This window comes from Oreochromis niloticus, linkage group LG11 (genome assembly GCF_001858045.2).
Source record: "Oreochromis niloticus isolate F11D_XX linkage group LG11, O_niloticus_UMD_NMBU, whole genome shotgun sequence".
In the NCBI taxonomy this organism is placed as follows: domain Eukaryota; kingdom Metazoa; phylum Chordata; class Actinopteri; order Cichliformes; family Cichlidae; genus Oreochromis; species Oreochromis niloticus.
The window spans coordinates 11,873,564-11,893,571 of record NC_031976.2 but is presented as its reverse complement, the minus strand read 5'-3'; the positions used below and the strand labels follow the sequence as shown (position 1 = coordinate 11,893,571).

Here is a 20,008-nt window from a genome sequence, read left to right as displayed (position 1 = left end):
CAAACAATTTAGCCAACTACTTTTTGACTACCAAAAATGCCTGGTTAAGGTGGTAATTGCTAATGGACATTTACCCAAATATTAGTCCTGGTGTATTTGTACTTGTATCTCTATGTGTGTTATCATTATTATTATTATTATGTGTCTGTTATTATGAAAAATTCACCTCTTAACAACCAGGAATGCTGCAAACGTGACAGTAATCAAATTTGCTTCTGGAACACACAGAGAATGACACATTCCGGAAGTTTGGCTCAAAATTCAGGATTTTACCAGTAGTTATATTTCATTTTTCTTAGTTAACCATGTTTCTGCTAATAGAGCTCACACTGCCGAATGTTTTCTCCTCCTGTCAGCTGTTGTCTCTAGAGTCCAATAAAGCACTCACTTTTCAAGAATCACAGTGGACTTTGCTGTTACATATTATACACAGACACACATTATATTAACATGGACCCACTCCAAGTTAAGGTCAGAAAGGGAGAACATTCTGATACTTTCCCAGAAACACAGAGGAAATTTGAAGGCTACAACTTAACAAATTTTTAAAAAAAACCTGTGATCCAGCCTTATCCTGTAGACTGCAGGATAAGGCTGGTCATAGTTTGTTTGTTCTTTAAGTTAGTTTACTAAACACAGCCAAGAGTAATTCAGTAAGAACACAAGGGTCTACTGGTTCAGACCAGCCCGTGGTCATCAGGACTTGGCTCCATCCAACCTGGAAATTATCAAAGCATTTTGGAATACAAAGTTTCTTTTCTGGAAGATATACGTACTAGGGAAACTGCACTAAGAACCAGGAACAATGCTAAAAATTAACAATGGCCCTTGATCTTCAGGCAGTACTGCATAAAAACCAGGTTTCTGTCATGAAAACTATGGGATGGGTAGAGGAACACTTCTAGAAATCCTTGTCTGTGAACACAGGTCACAAATTCAGGTTAAAACCCTGTCTCTCTGCAAAGTAGAAGCCACATATGAACAAGAGCCAGAAACATCACCATCTTCAATGAGCACAAGCTCTTTTAAAATGGACTGGGGCAAAGTGGGCAACTGATCTGTGATCAGACATTTCTATTTCTATCCTTAACCACCATGAGGAAGTCAAAAGTGGCAGACACATATGTGAGGGTGGTGTAGAGAAATGTGTCGTGAAAGCCTTAAAAGACAAATTGAAGTATGCTAACTGTGTCTTACTCAGAGGTTGTGTTAAAATGCTGTACAGTTCAGTGCAGGCTAAACAGGTTAGATTTCTGTACTGTGGTGAAGTCTGCAATATGACTGAAGTATGTGCTGAGAAAAACTGCCAAGAAAGCGTACGGTGTGGTGGTGGAATAAAAAATACAGGAAAATATTCGAAGGGATGGGTTATTTATATCTGCTAAATTGAGTATGAAAACCACTGAATTGTGATAAATAAATGATCATTTGGGGAAAAAAAATATACCTCAAACATGCACTATGAAAAATCTCTGAACCTTTTTGTCTTGACGGTCATGTCTATAACTTTAAGCTGCCCTAAAGTGCTTTGGAGGCAGACACATTTACATTTCAGGTCTAAAAAAACCCAGATTCAAAATCAATGAAAAGCTGGAAGGCGTGTTTTGTTGGGTTAACTAAGTATTTGGGGAAGTAAAACCTGGGTGATTTAGTGGTAACTGAAATGTGTTTGCAAATTGCTGATGTTTTATCTCATAACTCACAACACACTTCTCTCCTCTACATAAGCTTTACAAGTTAAAAGTATCAGTATCGGTATTAATATCAGCGATAGTGCCCCTGTATTGACCTGATATTAATATTTTTTTTGCTGTATTGAACAAAACTTAATTGTAAATTAGGCGCCAGACAGGAAATCACGTGCTGCCTTCACGTCACCCTGTAAAAACTGGCTATTACTTTATTCGACATGATTGTGGGACAGTTAATTGCTATTAGCGTGAATAGTAATTCTGAGATCATAAGTAACATAATTAATAACTTTGGAGATGTTTAGAGAATCAAGCACTGGGCACGAGGAAAGTAAATATTTACTGTTTGATTTCCCTCTGTGATTTCCCACCCTGCGTGAACGTGGCGGGGAGGTACGACGGTTACTGACAGCGACACTTTCTCTGCATACTTCGAAAAATGTCGCTTTCTGAGGAGATGTACCTGCGCTATCACGGACTGATTGTGCCCAAGGAGACTCACTCTTATGAGAGTTTGGAGTTTGCTCAGGGATTCAAGTTTGAAGACGACGACGTCCTGGCTGTTACATACCCGAAGTCAGGTGAGAGTTTCTGTAAAACACTCAAGCGGCTTTTACTTCACAGAAAACTGCTGACTAAACCTTTGTGACGGTAGAATTTGATGATAGACGCTGCACCTGCGCATTTATCTGTGTAAGTGGTGTCAGACAGAGCACGCAGAGTCTGCGGGTGAGGGTGAATAAAAGTGAGGTTCGCGAGTGAATTGCACGCCGTCCTTGAACAGTTTGCTGATCAACCTGAATGCTCACTATTGCCAGCCTGCATAAACCTGTATATGTGGTTAAGTAAGCCTATTTACTGTGCGTTATGCAAGAGACAAAGTTTTTCCCGTCACTCCAAAGCCGTGTGTCAACTGTTATGATATTGTGAAAAATGATGCAAATGGCTGTGGTGAACACGTACTTCAAGCAGAGGGAGGGACATAGAGGGATGTATAAAAGTGTATAAAAGGTGCAGTTTGAAGGAAATGGGAGACCGCAAGGTAGTGGCAGGTGAGAATGTGGCTAGGCAGATGAGTCGCTGAAGTTGAAGAGCAAAGGATGTTGCACAGAGTTCAGAGATGATGTAGGATAGCTCTGGGTGGAAAGGAAGGGTTAACAGATGTCTGGGAAAACTGCCCAGAATGTATCCTCTGGATAGTTTCAAAACAACAAGTAGACTTGTTATGGAAAGAAGAACTACAGGAAGGTATCCAAAGTGAAGAAAGACCTGAGTACTGGGAGCTTGTCATACAGCAAAGAGAGCGCTTACGAAAGGAAATGGTTTATAATGAGTTGTATGTGAGGCTGCACACTAAGAAAAGAAAATGATTCTTGTAACAATTGGCTAGTCAAGACAAGGTAGAAAGGATGTGCAGCAGATTAGCGTGGTTAATGATAGAGATGAAATATACCAACAAGTGAAAAGAGTGTGTTGAGATGATGGAAAGCACTGCACCTGGCAGTCATGCGTGTGTATGATGTGCAGGATCTTTAATTGGAGAGCAGTTACAAACTGTGCTTACATTGACTAAGACTGATTTTCACAAGCGTTCCTGATACTAAGCACCAGTTCCCACTACTGTGTCTGTTAACCCGTTATGCAGTTATACTTGAAGACCTGTAGCTCATACTCATTTATTATTTTATTGGTGTTTCTTTAGGTACAATCTGGATGCAGGAGATCCTCCCACTGGTGCTGAATGGGGGGGATCTGACCCCCATCCATACCATTCCTAACTGGGAGAGAGTCCCATGGCTGGAAGAGAAACAGCTGGCACGGGTGGTGGCTAAGTTGGCATCTCCACGGGCACTGGTCTCACATCTTCCCTACAACTTCATGCCCCCTTCCTTCTGTACCTCCAAAGCAAAGGTAATGACTCTGTGTGATATTCCCAATGTGTTCCTGATTGTGTAAGAGACTTTACACACACTTATGTTTTTGCACTCTTTCTGCTGTAGGTGATTTATCTCATGAGGAACCCAAAGGACATCATGGTGTCTTCATACTACTTCCACCAGATGGCCAGCTTCCTTGAGGATCCAGGAACGTTTGATGAGTTCATGGATACATTTCTTGAGGGCAAAGGTCAGAGATCACATCTGAGGAGACATGCAAGAAAATCAATATTTGCAAGTTCTATCACAGTAGAAGAGTGCTTAGATGTTTAACTCGTCAACCAATGTCTGCTTTATTTGCAGTGCTGTTTGGAAAATGGACAGACCACGTGAAGAGTTGGAGAAACAGTGAACTGGGAGACAGAATAATGTACATTACATATGAAGAAATGGTTCAGGTAAAAACAATTTCAATGTTTTCACTGAAAGGATTTCATGTGTTAATTATTTTATTTTTATTTTTTGACTAAACTACCAGACGCGGTGTCTCATAGTGCACTGCATTGTCAGTGTGTGCGTGCACACTATGAGAGACAGGTGTAACACAGAGCTGCCATTACCTCCACAGAATAAATATTTTAACTCACACTTTCTCTTGTCATATTTTCAATTGTCATATTGTGCATTGAAGTAAACAGAAAGTAATTGGAGGACTGTTGAAACTTTTATTCATTATCAGGTCATCAGCTGAATTACATGAGCAGCTGTTGTTAGCTGTGTGTGTATTTGTGGGTGCGGTTGTCTTGCTCAACTTTAGCCTGCACCTCGTCACTACGGCATTCGCCTACAATATACAAGTAAAGAAAGCGATCTATATCAATATACAAATCTGTTGGTTAAATAACATGAATGTTTGCAAATATAAATCATAGTAGTCAGCTAGAACATCATAGAAAGACATAGTTTTTTCAGCCTTTTACTCACCTCTGCTGCTTCCTGGTTGCAATTTTATGATCGGGGAAGATTGTGCCCCACGACCTGCAAACAATTTATTGGTTCTGGGAGGAGAGTAAGGCATGAGTATAGGTTATGGGAATTTATTTATTCATTCATTCATATTCATAATAAGGTTATTGTTGGTTATTATTTTAAATGTGGCCTAAGTTGGAAATGTTTGTAAATAGTTTATTTTTATAAATATTTCTGTGTTATAATGCAATTTCTTTTGTATCATCTATATTCCTGAGTGTAACCTGCAGAATGGAATATCCTATGAGGTTATTTAAACCCATCTGTTCCATTCAATCAAAGACTCTTTGGTTCTTATGTTGGATGTCTGCTTCCATGGCTACTCGACCAAGCTGACAACTGTGTTTTTAAAAATTGTTACTTACCTACTTCTATTAATATTGTCTTTTGAGTAGGGGTGGGACTCGATTAAAAGAAAGTTAATCTAATTAATTAGAGGCTTTGTAATTAATGAATTAATCTTGATTAATCACATTTAATCGCACAAGCAAATTTCGCTAAAACAGTGTGATCATCGACTATTTTAGTGCAAAGAAATAACAAACCCATTGGACTCACAATACCTACATACGCCATACAGTCTGTGTCTTTTAATCAGTTACTTAGACAAAGTAGCCTGTTCACATTTTCAGAGCTCAAGGCAGCTCTTTTTTGCTACTTTTTTGCTACAAGTAAGAACTTGCCCCCCGCAAGTCATGTGCTTTTATCTGTTTTTTTGTTGTAAGGTGTGAAGATTCATGTGCTTTGTGCTGAGGTGTTTTTTTTCTGTTCTCAAACTGCTCTCCTCTCAGGAGCTCAGTCTGCTTTTCTCCTCCTCTCCCCTCATGTATTGTGCATTTCATTGTTTTTTCTTACCATCCTACCGCTCTCTGACCTCTCTTCCCAATGTGATGTTTTTGCTGTGTATGTATGGTTAGAACAGGGCTCGCAAATTCGCTAGCCCGACGTCCCGGGGCTAGCGAATTTTCCAGTCGGGCTACCAAAATCTATCTCAGCCCTGCCCGTCGGGCTATCATAGGAAGGAAAAATATATGTCAATGCTTTTGCATTCTTTCGGAAATGTAGCTGGGTAATTATGTCATTGGCATCGATGAGCCACTGTCAATATGTGACATATTGAAATCGCGTTTGAATTTGCGCTTGTTTTTTGCTTTCACTTTGCGATCGCGCGAACTGTGTATAGTGAGCGGCAGCACTGATTGGTGAGTGACGATTAATTGCGCACCAATTCCTCTGACATCGTCTTATCAATCGTTAGCTTACTATTCAAACGTGACAAGTGAAATCTCCCACAGCAAGCTTAAACATGTGAGAGGTTGATTGCGCAGAGAATCGCTGACCGTTATGTAAGTACGTGTGTAAAAGCAGCAGGATATATATTTTAGCTCTGCTGAGCCAAATAAGACAAGTCAGGGTGAAGAAGTGACAGCCAAAGAAAAGCCGACCACAAAACGGAAAAGTTATGACAAATCAGACTGAGGGAAAAAGAAAGTGCAGCTTTATGGTTTCATGGACAAAAGAATTTCTGTGGCTGGAATATGACGAGCTAAATAACCAGGGGTGCACATAAGTGGTCCGCAGGTGCGCATTCGCTGTCAAAATAAAAAACGCGCACCAGATAAGAAGTTGCAACGCGCACCTCCAGATTTTCTGGAGGAGGACAGACATTTGTTTAGAACTCTTAAAGATGTCGAAGAAGCTCCTTTAAGCAATTACTTTGGTGTTCCTCCACCTCCAGAGAAATGTCAGGAGTCTGAACCGCAAAAGAAGCGCGTATTCTCGGAAAAGTGGTTGCAGGAGGTGAGCTGGCTTCAAACAAATGATGAACGCACAGAGATGTGGTGCAGAATATGCCGTGAAAATCCCACTCTAGCGGACAAAAACAGTGCCTTTTATATGGACGCAAACGCGCGTTGCAACTTCTTATCTGGTGCGCGTCTTTTATTTTGACAGCAAATGCGCACCTGCAGACCACTTATGTGCACCCCTGTAAATAACATAATGTTCTGCCGGGTGTGTTGTTGGTTTTCCCTCGATTTCTGAGTCGACAAGCGCCTTTGTTACTGGGACCAGTAATTTTAAGAAAGACCCCCATTAGAACCCATGAGAAATGCAATATTGCTCAGTTTGTAATATCTTTCCCAGAACAAACACCAATTGCAAAGAACATACTAAAAATAAACCTGAAAAAATCTGTTTAGAATAGCGTACTATGTTGCAAAGAGTGAACTACCACTGGCAAAATGTAGCAGTCTTTGTAAACTTCAAAAAAAATGTCCTAGATCTTGGTTTCACTTATCTCTTACCTGTGACTTCAGTGGAAATTTCAAATTCAGGACCTGTCACAGACTGATTCATGTTCTACACAGTTCTTACAAGTTCATAGAAATTTCTGTTTAATTAGAACCAAGTATTTGAGTTGATGATTGTAATTTTTATACAATGTTTAATTTGTGTTTCAACAATATTTTGATTAATGTTTTGTTTCCGTTACAATATTATACATTAAAGTATAATATTGTAACGGAAACAAAACAGGAAACAAAACATCAATCAAAAAATTGCTCTTTTTTTTTATTCGGGCTACTTAAATTTATTTTGGGCTACCACAAACTGAAGAGTCCCTGCCCGAAGGGCTACCAGGGATTTTGAAATTTTGCGAGCCCTGGGTTAGAACATGTACATGAAACATTGCAAGTGACAGTTAAAGGCATAATCATCATCATCATCACTTCCAGGCCAGGACAGACAGCTGTGGGTGGGTCTCTGCTCGACTGGACCACCACTGCAGCAGGGAGTCTGTCTCACTGATGGTGGATTCTGCTCTGTAAAAACTCAGAGCCCTGTTGCACAGGGCTTCCTCATCTCAATCAGAGTCTGAAGACAAAGAAGAGAAGAGGAGGCTATTAGTCTTTGCTGCCTCCTTTGTGGTGGCATCTTTACACTGCTCCTGTAGCAGGGCCTCAAGGCTGGTCCAAACCTCTTCTTACTCTCCCCTTGCAAGACACTTTAAATCCTTAAAGCGTGGGTCAAGCACAGTAGCTATCTTGAGCCACTGATGGTTGAGTGTAGCTACTCGCTGGGATAGGTCCTTTGTGAAGGCAGTCTTAAATTTCACCATGTAGTTTGAGTCATCATTGGAGACCTCCATGGTGTGACGCAGGTGGCAGAAAGCAGGTAAAACCACGGAATATAAGACATATAATGTAAATATGTAAGAAAAATTGTGTATGTTTTTGTTCTGTGTCCTGTGTACTTATTGTTTGTATATGTGTCTTTTTGGCTGCTGTTACAACCAAATTTCCCCTTGTGGGACAATTAAAGGATTATTCTATTCTATTCTATTCTATTCTATTCTATATGGCTCACCTCCAAGAAGCTCACTCACAAACCTGTAGTAGACAGTTCAAGAAAGTAATTATTAATCTACACAATAACTGTCAACTAGAGCTTCTTGAAGAAACAGTAACATTAAGTTAAAAAATAGTTTTATTTGCCTGCATGGCTCAAGGACAGTTGCCAGATTTTGGAGTTTTACCAGCCCTGATGGAGTTAAAATGACTAGCTTGTGCTTTTGTTTGTCTAAAGCAGCAAAAACAGCCTTTTGATTCTTTAGTAGACGAAAAACCATATCCACCGTGTCTCTTCTCTCTCCGGATTGACTCCTAAGCCCATATGCTGCTGTAGGTGCCGGTGTTTGTCGAATTTCCTTCGCAACTTGTTTCCATGCATGACGATTGTTGGCGATTGTCCTGGCCTCGTCAAGATTTATTCTATGATTTCTGATGTCATCTTCGACCTGTTTTAGCCATGTTCTCTTCCGTGCCATTCGTTGGATTCTCCACTGGGTAGGTCGTTTACGCCAGGGGAGTTAGTTTGGTAGTCGGCTCGCGTCCATTCGACACACACGGCCAAACCATCGCAGTCAACGATTTTGAATTTGCTCCTCGATTGGCAGTTTATTGTCACATCTCCGTCAGATGTCCTAAATTCTTAGTTTAATGCTACCGCATCCGGGGCAGCCGATGCGCCAGTATTGGGGAACAAGGATGCTGGTGAGAAGTGGGCTTCTGGCCGAAGAAACCGAAACATCATTACACCGAAAGTGGAAATACAAATTTGAACTGGTCACAACGTCGACCAAAAAGAAATCATTGCTGAAGAACTACTGAACTGCAAAATCGACATCAGAGCTTTATCCAAATTATGACTCACAGGATCAGGGCAGACGGTCGTCGAACCATCACTCACCGATGACCAGATGGCACTCTACTACTCGGGTGGAGAAAAACGAAAAGCAGGAGTCGGTTTCATGGTTGCCCATCGCGCAGTCAAGAGTGTTCTCTCATTCCAGCCAATCTCCAATCGCCTTGTAGTGCTCACCATCAACAGTAGCATCAAAACCCGCCTCATTACCATCTACGCACCAACCGAGACAAATCCAGACCTGGCCAAGAACAATTTCTATAACCAACTACAATACACGTTGGATTCAATCGGGCTGGGTGGGAGAGCATGGGGTCGGGTCGTTTTGGACATGGTGTAATGAACAACAACGGTTTGCGCCTCTTGTCCTTCGCCAACACCAACAACTTCATCATCGGAAACACCCAATTTCAACATCCAAAGAAACATCAACTCACATGGCAAAAGCCGTTTCGCTGCACTGGTGCCATCCGAAGATGTCAACGTCAAAGAGCAACAAGTTTTGGACGTCATCATGGAAAGCGCCAAAGACCTGTGCCAACCCACACGCTGCCGAACACAGCCGTAGATATCCGACGAATGTCTCAATATGGTTGATGAAGCGAAATGTGTGAAGCTGGTCGACTTTAGGCAAGGCAAATTTATTTATATAGCACAATTCAACAACGAGGTGATTCAAAGTGCTTTACAGAGACATTAAAAACAAAATAGATAAAAAGCATGATTTAAAATTGATTAAGACAAACAAACAAACAAACAAACAAACAAACACAAACAAAACAGTAGATAAAATCAGTAGTTAAAATGTAAGTTTTGGAATTTAAGCTTAAAAGTGTGGATTTGGTGCTTTATTCAAAAGCAGCAGAGAACAGGTGAGTCTTCAACCTGGATTTAAATAAACTGAGTGTTTCAGCTGATCTGAGGCTTTCTGGGAGTTTGTTCCAGATATATGGAGCATAAAAGCTGAATGCAGCTTCTCCGTGTCTGGTTCTGACTCTGGGAACTGATAAAAGACTGGATCCAGATGACCTGAGAGATCTGGAAGGTTCATACTGGGTCAGGAGGTCACTGATGTATTTTGGTCCTAAACCATTCAGAGCTTTATAGACTAGCATCAGAACTTTAAAGTCTATCCTCTGACGGACAGGCAGCCAGTGCAAAGACCTCAGAGCTGGACTGATGTGGTCCACTTTTTTGGTCTTAGTGAGGACTCGAGCAGCAGAGTTCTGAATGAGCTGTAGTTGTCTGACTGATTTTTTAGGTAGACCTGTAAAGATGCTGTTACAGTAATCAAGCCTACTGAAAATGAATGCATGGACTAGTTTTTCCCGGTCCTGTTGAGACATCAGATCTTTTATCCTTGAAATATTCTTGAGGTGATAGTAAGCTGATTTTGTTATTGTCTTAATGTGTTTTTCTAAGTTTAGGTCTGCATCCATCACTACACCCAAATTTCTCGCCTGGTTTGTGGTTTTTAGGTGTATAGATTGAAGTTCTCTGGTGACCTGTAATCGTTTTTCTTTGGCACCAAAGACTATTACTTCAGTTTTGTTTTTGTTTAGCTGGAGAAAATTGTGGCACAGCCAGTCATTAATTTCCTCAATGCATTTACCAAGAGCCTGTACAGGGCCTCGGTCTCCTGCTGACATTGTGATATATATATCTGTGTGTCATCTGCATAGCTGTGATAGTTTATTTTGTTGTTCTTTATAATCTGTGCCAGTGGGAGCATGTAAATGTTAAACAGAAGGGGTCCCAGGATGGAACCTTGGGGAACTCCGCATGTGATACTTGTCTGCTCAGATGTGAAGTTACCTATTGATACAAAGTATTTCCTGTTTTCTAAGTATGTTTTGAACCAGTTTAGTACAGTTCCTGAAAGACCTGCCCAGTTCTCCAGTCGTTTGAGTAATATGTTGTGGTCAACTGTGTCAAATGCTGCACTGAGATCCAGTAAAACTAAGACTGACATTTTTCCACTGTCTGTATTCAGACATATGTCATTAAACACTTTGGTCAGAGCGGTTTCAGTGCTGTGGTTCTGTCTAAAACCTGACTGGAAGGCATCATAGCAGTTATTCTGTGTTAAGAAGTAATTGAGCTGTTGAGAAACTGCTTTTTCAATGATCTTACTTAAAAATGGGAGATTTGAGATCGGCCTGTAGTTATTCATTTGTGTCTTGTCAAGATTGTCCTTTTTCAGTATAGGTTTAATTACAGCAGTTTTTAGTGGTTCTGGAAACACACCTGATATTAAAGAAAAGTTTACTATCTGTAACAGGTCTGACTCCAAAGTCTTTGAGACCTTTTTGAAAAAACTTGTTGGCAGGACATCCAAACAGCAAGAGGAGGAGTTCAGTTGACCTAAGATGTCCTCCAGGTCTTTGCTGTTAATAGGGTGAAACTGGTTCATGGTATTTAAACAGTTTTTCGGTGGACACAGTACATATCCTGGATCTGCTGTTGATGTACTAATTGCTTGTCTAATCTTTTGGATTTTTTTTGTGAAGAATTTGGCAAAGTCATTGCAGGCCATGGTCGAATGAAGTTCAGCTGCCACTGACACAGGAGGGTTTGTTAGCCTGTCAACTGTAGAAAATAAGACCCGAGCATTATGACTGTTTTTGGTGATGATGTCAGAGAAGTAGGACCTCCTTGCACTCCTCAGTTGTAAATTATAATTGTGAAGTTTCTCTTTATAGATGTCATAATGAACCTGGAGGTTTGTTTTTCTCCATCTGCGCTCAGCTTTCCTACACTCTCTTTTTTCATTTTTCACCAGTGTGGAGTTTCTCCATGGAGACTTCTTCCTTCCAGAGATAGCCTTCACCTTAATGGGAGCAATAGTGTCCATTACATTTAACATTTTAGCATTGAAGCTAGTGACGAGCTCATTGACTGAACCTCTGGACAGGTCAGGTGTTAATGGGAAGACCTGGTTAAAGATCTCACTACTGTGTTCAGTTATACACCGTTTTGTGATCACTGCTGTTGATATATTTGTGTGGGCTGAGATTTTACTTTCAAAGAAAACACAGTAATGATCAGACAGGCCAACATCAGACACAGTAACCTTTGAAATGCTCAGGCCCTTGGAGATCAGTAGGTCAAGAGTGTGTCCTCTATTATGTGTGGCCTCTGTTACATGCTGAGTCAGCCCAAAGTTGCCCAGAGTGTTACTCAGGTCTTTTGTCCCTTTGTCCTGAGGGTTGTCCACATGGATGTTAAAATCCCCAACAATAATTACACAGTCGAAATCAACACAGATCACAGACAGCAGTTCACTGAGGTCATTAAAAAAGTCTGTGCAGTATTTGGGAGGCCTATAAACATTAAGGCACACAACTTTGGATGGGGCCTTCAGCTGTAAAGCCACATATTCAAAAGACTGAAAACTACCAAGAGATAACTGCTTACATTGAAATGATTCATTAAATAAGACAGCAACCCCTCCTCCTCTCCTGCTTACCCTGGCCTCACTGATAAAACTGTAGTTAGGAGGGGTTGTCTCGATGAGAACAGCTCCACTGTTACTTTGGTCCAACCAAGTTTCAGTTAAAAACATAAAATCAAGGCTGTGCTCGGTGATTAAATCATTAATTAAAAATGTTTTCCCAGCTAAAGATCTAATGTTTAATAAAGCCAACTTAAGTGTTTTAGAGGTATTATTTGCCCCCTCGTGTTTGGGAGCAGTCTGTGGCACACAAGGTATGTTTACTATATTTAAAGATCTTTTAAAGTGCAGCTTTCTGTGTTTTGACCAGGCCACATGTCTCCTTCTGTCACCTAAAAGTACAGAAATTTTAAAACCTTCTAATAAACAGGGTCCCAGCTTCTCCTGGGAAAAGTCACCACTGCCATAATCCTCACAGCCTGGACCCTCCACACATCACACATCAGACTGCGGAGACAGAGCATGAAGGTGATAAGGAGGAACTAAGGGGGCGAGGCTGCGCAATGTAACTTCGATTGCTCTGTTGAGGGCGGGGCTCGATGGCGAACCTTTGGCTGCTCTGGTGGGGGTTTATGGGGGACAAAAAGGGATTGGGCCGGGGGGTAGATCTGAGCCCAGCATTGACCCGCTCCATCATCTCCTCAGTGAATTTCAGGTGTGGGGAGGAGGGAGAAAGGGAGGGGGAGGAGGGTGAAGGCCTATCAGGGGTTTGGGGGACTGGGGAAGGTCGTGGTCCCTGGTCCTGGTCGTTGGTGTTGTTGAGAGAGTTGGAGGCAAATAGGGACCCCTCTTCTTGCCTCTGATGTCTCTCCTTTCTGAGGCTCATCCCGGGTGGGGGCAGATGGAGCTCCTCCTCAAGGTTTCTGCTGGGCTTTGTCTGTTCTTGCAGTACTGTTTGTTCCTCTTTATGAGATAACTCCTCGTTTATCTCAGCCCCAAGGCTGAGATAAATGGCACCAAGCACAGATGGATGACGTATGGAATAAAACAAGTTGGAGGTGAACAGTTTCACCCCTGACTTGTTAAAATTAAATCCATTTGCTTTAAACAGATGCCTGCGTTCCCAAAAAATATTAAAGTTGTTGATAAAATGCACTGAGTGGTCAGTACATGCTGATATAAGCCATTTATTCAGTGCAAACAATCTGCTGAATCTCTCGTCTCCTCCTCTGACGGGCGGTACAGGTCCACTGATGAATACAGCTGCATTCAGAGAGTTTACAGTATTTAATAATCCAGTAAAGTCCCGTTTCAGAACCTCCGACTGTTGTTTGGACACATCGTTTGACCCTGTATGCAGAACAATGTTTGTCACAGTTGGATATTCATCTGCAATCTGAAGAATTCTCTCCTTCAGGTTGTTGACCATATCCTTAGGAAAGCAGAGGACTTTAGTGTTCTTACCGCACATCCTTTGTACATCCTTTACGGCAGAGTCACCCAAAATCAGAGTTTCAGGCCTAGCCTTTAGCTTTCCCTGTGGCCTTTTACTTTTCAACAGATTTTCAGACCTTACTTCGCTACTTTTAGGTGGATGGTTGTCCGATATAGATCCAGGGTCCTTTGATAGTGGAGAAAATCTGTTCTGCAGTTTCACATTCACATTTAAACGATATTGTCAGCTCAACAAGGACATCCGACACCGAATGAAGGAAGAACACGAGGCTTACTGGAACCAAGTAGTGGCTGACTTGGAGGAAGTGGCCTCAAAGCATGAGTGCCACACGATTTATCGAATGCTCCGATGCCTGAGTAGAAAAACCAAATCAACAAACGACAACATCTGAAAGGCTGATGGCACCTTTGTACGATCATCAACTGAGCAGTTACAGTGCTGGAAGGAGCCACAAGGACCACCAGCAGAGCCGCCACCCATCGTAGCACCAGAGGCCCCAATGGTCCGATGATGAGTCGACCCTGGCAAAGGTGAAGACAGCCATCCGGACTTTGAAAAATGGAAAAGCGCTTGGTGTGGATGCAATTACCGTGGAATCGATCAAGACTGGCGGTGATGTTCTTCTCCAACAAGTCCACCTTCTTCTGCAAAAAAATGTGGCGCACGGAGACGATTCTAAGAACATGAAAGAAGGCCATCATTATCCCAATCTTCAAGAAAGGCGACAACCGAGAATGCCAAAACTAATGCGGCATCAGTCTGCTCTCGATCAGTGGAAAAGTCTTCATGAAAGTAATTCAATCATGCCTGCAGAAACATCGTGAACAAACGAGCTGTGAAGAGCAAGCCGGCTTCAGACCTCACCGCGGGTCTTGTGACCAGATATTCAGTATTTGCCAGGTGAGGAGCGAATTTTATGTCGGAAACAGACGGTCATCGTCTTTATTGACTTTCCGTCTGCATTCGACTGCATCGATTGGGCAGCACTTTGGATGACGCTGGAGACTGAGCACATCCCACCAAAAGTAATTAAGCTCCTACAGGAAAATTACAACGGACCACTGAGCCAAATTCGCATCCGAAAAAAGCAGTCGACTGAATTCGCCATCCGCACAGGAGTCGCCTTACTGCTGCTCTTCAACATCGTGGTTTACATCATCATTTGACCAGGTGGAAACATCCTGTATGAGTGGCTCTTTCTGTTACCCCAGTCTTGTTTGCTCCTGGTGTAGTTCCTCCATATTAGCAGGGGTGTCTGTAATGCATCTCATTTTGCTTGCCTTTCAGTACCATAAGGCTGTTCAATTTTACTTGAAATAGTCTTTCGGCACAGCAGTTGAAAGTTGAATCACCTGATGCTAACTGTAGCACATTTTCTAACCCCCTATCTTCTACCACTGATAGTAGTCTACAGTCCAGAGCAATCCTTTTATGCAAGAGTTGGTAAGTATGTCCAATATTGAATTACTAATTTGTTCTGAGGCCAGTCATTTCATCAAGTTTGGACTGCTGATATCTTTTGTTGGCACTGCCAGTGCTAGTTCCTGTGCTTGCTGCAACATGTTTTGCATTTGGATGGTACTGTAAGGTTGAGGTGCTTCGGTAGTATGGAAACTCCTTTTTGCACAGTTTGCACAAAACCACGCTTTTATCAAGGCTTCTGTCGGGTAGTCTTTTGAAATGAAATTTGCCTCCGATCAGTCCTAACAATGCACTTTCTTGAAATGCAAAGTGTGATTAAATGCGTTATTTTTAAAAAAAAATTATTTCATATGTTTAAATTCCCACCCCTAGTTTTGAGACACAATTTCCCTCAAATTTTGATGCTCCACCTAAAGGCCCGAGTACACCCTCCACATTTGTCACTTTGAGCATCCTCAGTAAGCCACATCCATTTACGCATGTTGTTACAATGCAGGTACCTGCTAATGTATTCTCCTGAATGATACTGCATATGTTGCACTCAGACAACACTGCCACATCAACGCTGATGTAGGAGAGGAGGGAGTGTTTGTGACGCTAACAAAACCCAGACTCATGTCTTGCCAAAAACTTGAAGTTGTGACTTAAACCATTCAAACCCCTGACTTTTCAGTTTGCTCATGAAAAGACTTTAGAATAAGTTTTCAATAAAAGCCAAATTTGAAAAACACCAACTGTTTCACATTATATAACAAGCGTGTTTCTTCCAGGACCTGCCTGCGGCTCTCAGGCGTATTTCTGATTTCCTGGGCTGTAATTTGACTGAAGAAGTAATTCAGAAGATAGCAGAGCATTGTTCCTTCAAGACCATGAAGAACAACAACATGTCCAACTTCAGTCTGATCCCCAAGGTGTACTTGGACCATGACAAGTCTCCTTTCCTAAGAAAAGGTGAGTTTCCATATCTCCCATTATGACACATCTGACTGGGTTGAAAAGTTACTGTGAATGAACACAATACACCAACTTGGACGCGTTTGTTATCAAAGATAATAATAATAATAATAATAATAATAATGGATTGGATTTAAATAGCGCTTTTCAAGGCACCCAAAGCGCTTTACAATGCCATTATTCATTCACGCTCACATTTATACACTGGTGGAGGCAAGCTACGGTTGTAGCCACAGCTGCCCTGGGGCAGACTGACAGAGGCGAGGCTGCCATATCGTGCCATCGGCCCCTCTGGCCAACACCAGTAGGCGGTAGGGTAAAGTGGGCGGTAGGGTAAAGGACACAACGACCAGGACAGAAAGGCCAGGACAGAAAGGCCGAGATGTCTTTTCAGAGTTTCTTCCATGGTCAATTTCTGTTCTCATCAGGTGTTTTTATGTTTATGTGACTCTTTGCATGCTTGGCGTGTTTTTGTTGTCAGGTATTGCTGGAGACTGGAAAACACACTTCAGCTCAGAGCAACTGGCCCGATTCACCTCTGTGATTTCCAAAGAGCTGGAAGGTGAGAGCTTCCCTCTGCCATGGAGCTTGGATTGACCACCATCTGAAATAGTGAGACGGAGAGATCAGGAGTGGTAAAGACAAAATCGAGACCTATATCGCGAGTAATCTTTTATTTTCTTATATATTTGGAAGGAAAATGACAAATGGGTACACCGATTTACTGAAGCATGCAAACACACGTGGAAATACAGTACATAAGGAGAAAACAAAGTTTGTCTTCTAACAAACTTGAAAGTCAGTAATTTGTCAAATCAATTTTATTCCTCAACGTAGCCTCAATTGTCTTGGCAAGGTTTTCTTGTAAATTCAGTGTTATCCTGAAAGATTAAGCCAATCAGACGTTTTCCAGGTGGTATTAGAAAGTGGATCACCTTTATACCTTTCTCCGGATCTCCTCCATACATATTGTTGACAATTTGAACTAGACTTTTTAAATTTGGATCCATCACTCTAAGAGACCTGTTGCCACTGATCTTCAGTCCAGTTCTTGTAGAATTTGGCATACCTCAGCCATTTCTCTCTGTTCACCTTCCTTAAGAATGGCATCTTGACAGCCACCCTTCCACTTAGATCATTTCTGATGAGACTTCAGTGAACAGTAGATGGATCAACTGAAGGATCCGATCCATCTTTGAGGTACTGTGTCAGGTCTTTTCTGGATTTCTTTCCTAATTCTTAAGGACTGTTCATGTACTGTAATATTTTTTTTATGCTGGACACTTCTTCATTTGTCTATCACTTGTCCAGTTTCTTCAGGTTTCTTTTAGTAGACATTGCACACCATGTCTAGATGTGCCAATTTTTAAATTTACTGGATGGGACAACTGTCTCTCAACTGTCCATTTAGCATTGTGTTCTAGAAATACTGTCTCAGCACTTCTAGAACACAATGCTAAATGGCATGATCAGGAAGTGAGACTACGGTTTAGAGAAGGCCTCAGAGGGGACTGGTGGCAGCTCGTGCTTTACTGAGCTGCAGGTGCTGGAAGGGTAAAGGTGCTTTCACGTGCCAGCGTTTTCCTTCATCACCACAAAGGAAAACGTTTTGTATTGTCAGAGTTCGCTGAATTTTTGGCACAGGTTTACGTGCTTATACAGGGACCTCCAGAGTCTTTCCAATGGCTCTGCGGACCTCAGGGGGAAAGCAGTGTTGTGGAAATTACACACTCTTCACTAGTCGGGATAGTTACAAAGCTTTCTTCGTTATGAATGAGCGATACATGTTTTTATTGAACATTTGAAGGTAATAAAACTAGTGCTGTCAGCGTTAATCTCGTTAAAATGACGTTAACGTCATAACCACATTAACGTGGCAAATCTCCATTAGCGAGTTAGCGCGGATCATCCGTGTGTGGGGCTGCATGGTGTCAACGCATTAGCACGGTTAGCTCGTTAACGTACAGATCTTAACAGGTGCCATTTGTGGTCCTTATACACACACAATACGATAATATTAAGTTGAAGCACAGTACGTTTTACTCCGCGAGGCTCCTGACTACAGTAGCCATAATGCTCCGACAATCCATCAAGCAGTGCGGCTTTGTAGCTTACCAAAGTCGTGTTAGCGCGGTTAGCTCATTAACGTGTTGACGCTATCCAGCCCCACGCACAGGGCGATCCGCGGTAACTCGCTAACATAGATTTGCTGCATTAATGCGGTTATGGCGTTAACGTCATTTTAACGAGATTAACGCTGACAGCACTAAATAAAACACAAACTCTTGTAAAGGATATAAAGTCAGATATACACATTTTGAAACAACAAGGAGCAGGCGCATCTGGGACATGTAGAGCTGCCCCAAAAAAACAACAGTGTGCAGCGGCCAGCGCAACAAATTTTGGATCCTTTGCTCTGATTTAGCTGGACCTGCAGCTCAGCAAAGCACCCCTTCGACAGCCCAACCCATCTGTTCTCTGATTGGATTGTTACATTTGTGATTGACCTGACATTGACCAGTCAGCTGAAAGGAAGAAAAATTTGGTCAAAATTTGTAAGTTGAAAATCACACACAGCCAGGGAACTTTTATGTTTTATGTGTAGTTTTTTGCTTTGTATCTGTAACCAGACCTTAACAAAACAAATTTGTAACGTGTAAATATTTTTTTACAAACACAAATCTTTTTTACATTGACACAAATTCTCTTCCATAGCTGCACAAACATAAAATTTTCAGATATTTGGTTTGCAGGTTACAAAACTCAGTTCACAACTATGCTGTCTGATTTACAAGTACAAAATATTTATAACCACAATTTGAGCCCATAAACTAGTGCTGGCTGAACCAAAACTCTCAGACTTGCTTGTGGTTTTAAAAATGGTTTGTGTTTGGGGCCAATCACGGCCTTTCAATTCAAGATAAATGTTGTAAAATTAGTAAAATGGAGTAAAAATATCCCTATTGTCATGTAAAACTGCCTGCCTGCCTGCCTGCTGTTTCAGTCAGTATTTTATGTCTGCACACCTTACTCTTTTTTTCTAGGGTTTTGTACTGCAATCTTATAGTGTAATGTTATAGCTTATGATTACTGAGGTATTAATATATATTGTTTTTTAGTTTGTAATACTTATTGCATGTTAACCTTGAATAAGATTAACTTTTGCCATCTAGGACCTCCATATTCTGGATTTGCATGTATTTGACATTTAACTGGTACGATTTTTAAAGTTACTGAGCGTAGCACATTAACGGCACAGTCCACATGTTTCTGCTAATACAAAGTTATGATACTGCAATCTTCATTAACATGGATGTAATATTGTATTTAATTTGTTGTTGAGAATTTTAACAACAAGATCAATAAAGTCATTAACAGTAACTTGTTGTCTTATTTACTTCTTTTATAGTTTTGATGAAATAGTAGTAAAATTTTAAATGCTAAACATCATATTGTTCTCTGGACATATGATAGACACACAGGCTTGTTTTTATTTCAGCTGTAGCTGTAATAACAGGATGATGGGGATCTGGAATTATCAAAAGAATCTGGATGATTCTTTGAAAAGACACATTTCTGATGGATTTTGTAAAAGTAAGGCCTACAAATAAAACTCCATTCCCCTATCTGTAACAGGGTTGCTTTTTTTCCCCTGATAATGAATCAAGCTACTTTAGCCACTCTGCATTCCTCTAATCTGATTTTCAAGCCTGTACATTATGTGTACATAGTGACTCAATGTGCTCTATTTACCACTTATATATTACAGAGCTGGAGCTTTTAGTCAGCAGGCGAGCTCACACAAGTTGATCCTCCTGGGATGTTGCAATGGTAGACTGAAAAAATGCTAGGATACTAGATATAAAAATGCTTTGCTAACTTTATGGAGCAAGTCAAAGCTTGAAAATGCCTTGCCTTTTTATGCTTTGTAGAAAAAAGGTTATTTGCAAACATATTCATCTTAAAATGCAACAGCTAT

The 20,008-nt window shown here is 41.2% G+C and overlaps 1 protein-coding gene across 3 annotated transcripts; it reads left to right on the top strand.

The window, feature by feature from the left end:
- Window positions 1-1,898: 1,898 nt before the first annotated feature.
- Window positions 1,899-18,102, top strand: LOC100699736 (sulfotransferase family cytosolic 2B member 1). 3 transcript variants are annotated; one of them, XM_003443627.5, is made up of 6 exons: window positions 1,903-2,272; window positions 3,394-3,602; window positions 3,692-3,818; window positions 3,932-4,026; window positions 15,846-16,026; window positions 16,511-18,102. In XM_003443627.5, the coding sequence occupies exons 1-6, from the start codon at window positions 2,131-2,133 to the stop codon at window positions 16,624-16,626; spliced, it is 870 nt and encodes a 289-aa protein (XP_003443675.1). In that variant the 5' UTR covers window positions 1,903-2,130; the 3' UTR covers window positions 16,627-18,102. The 3 variants fall into 3 exon arrangements, with proteins under 3 accessions (XP_019220618.1, XP_003443675.1, XP_013125917.1); XM_013270463.3 differs by lacking the exon at window positions 1,903-2,272 and adding an exon at window positions 2,729-2,939; XM_019365073.2 differs by lacking the exons at window positions 15,846-16,026; window positions 16,511-18,102 and adding an exon at window positions 4,107-5,607 and having other exon boundaries at window positions 1,899-2,272.
- The last annotated feature ends 1,906 nt before the right edge of the window (window positions 18,103-20,008 follow it).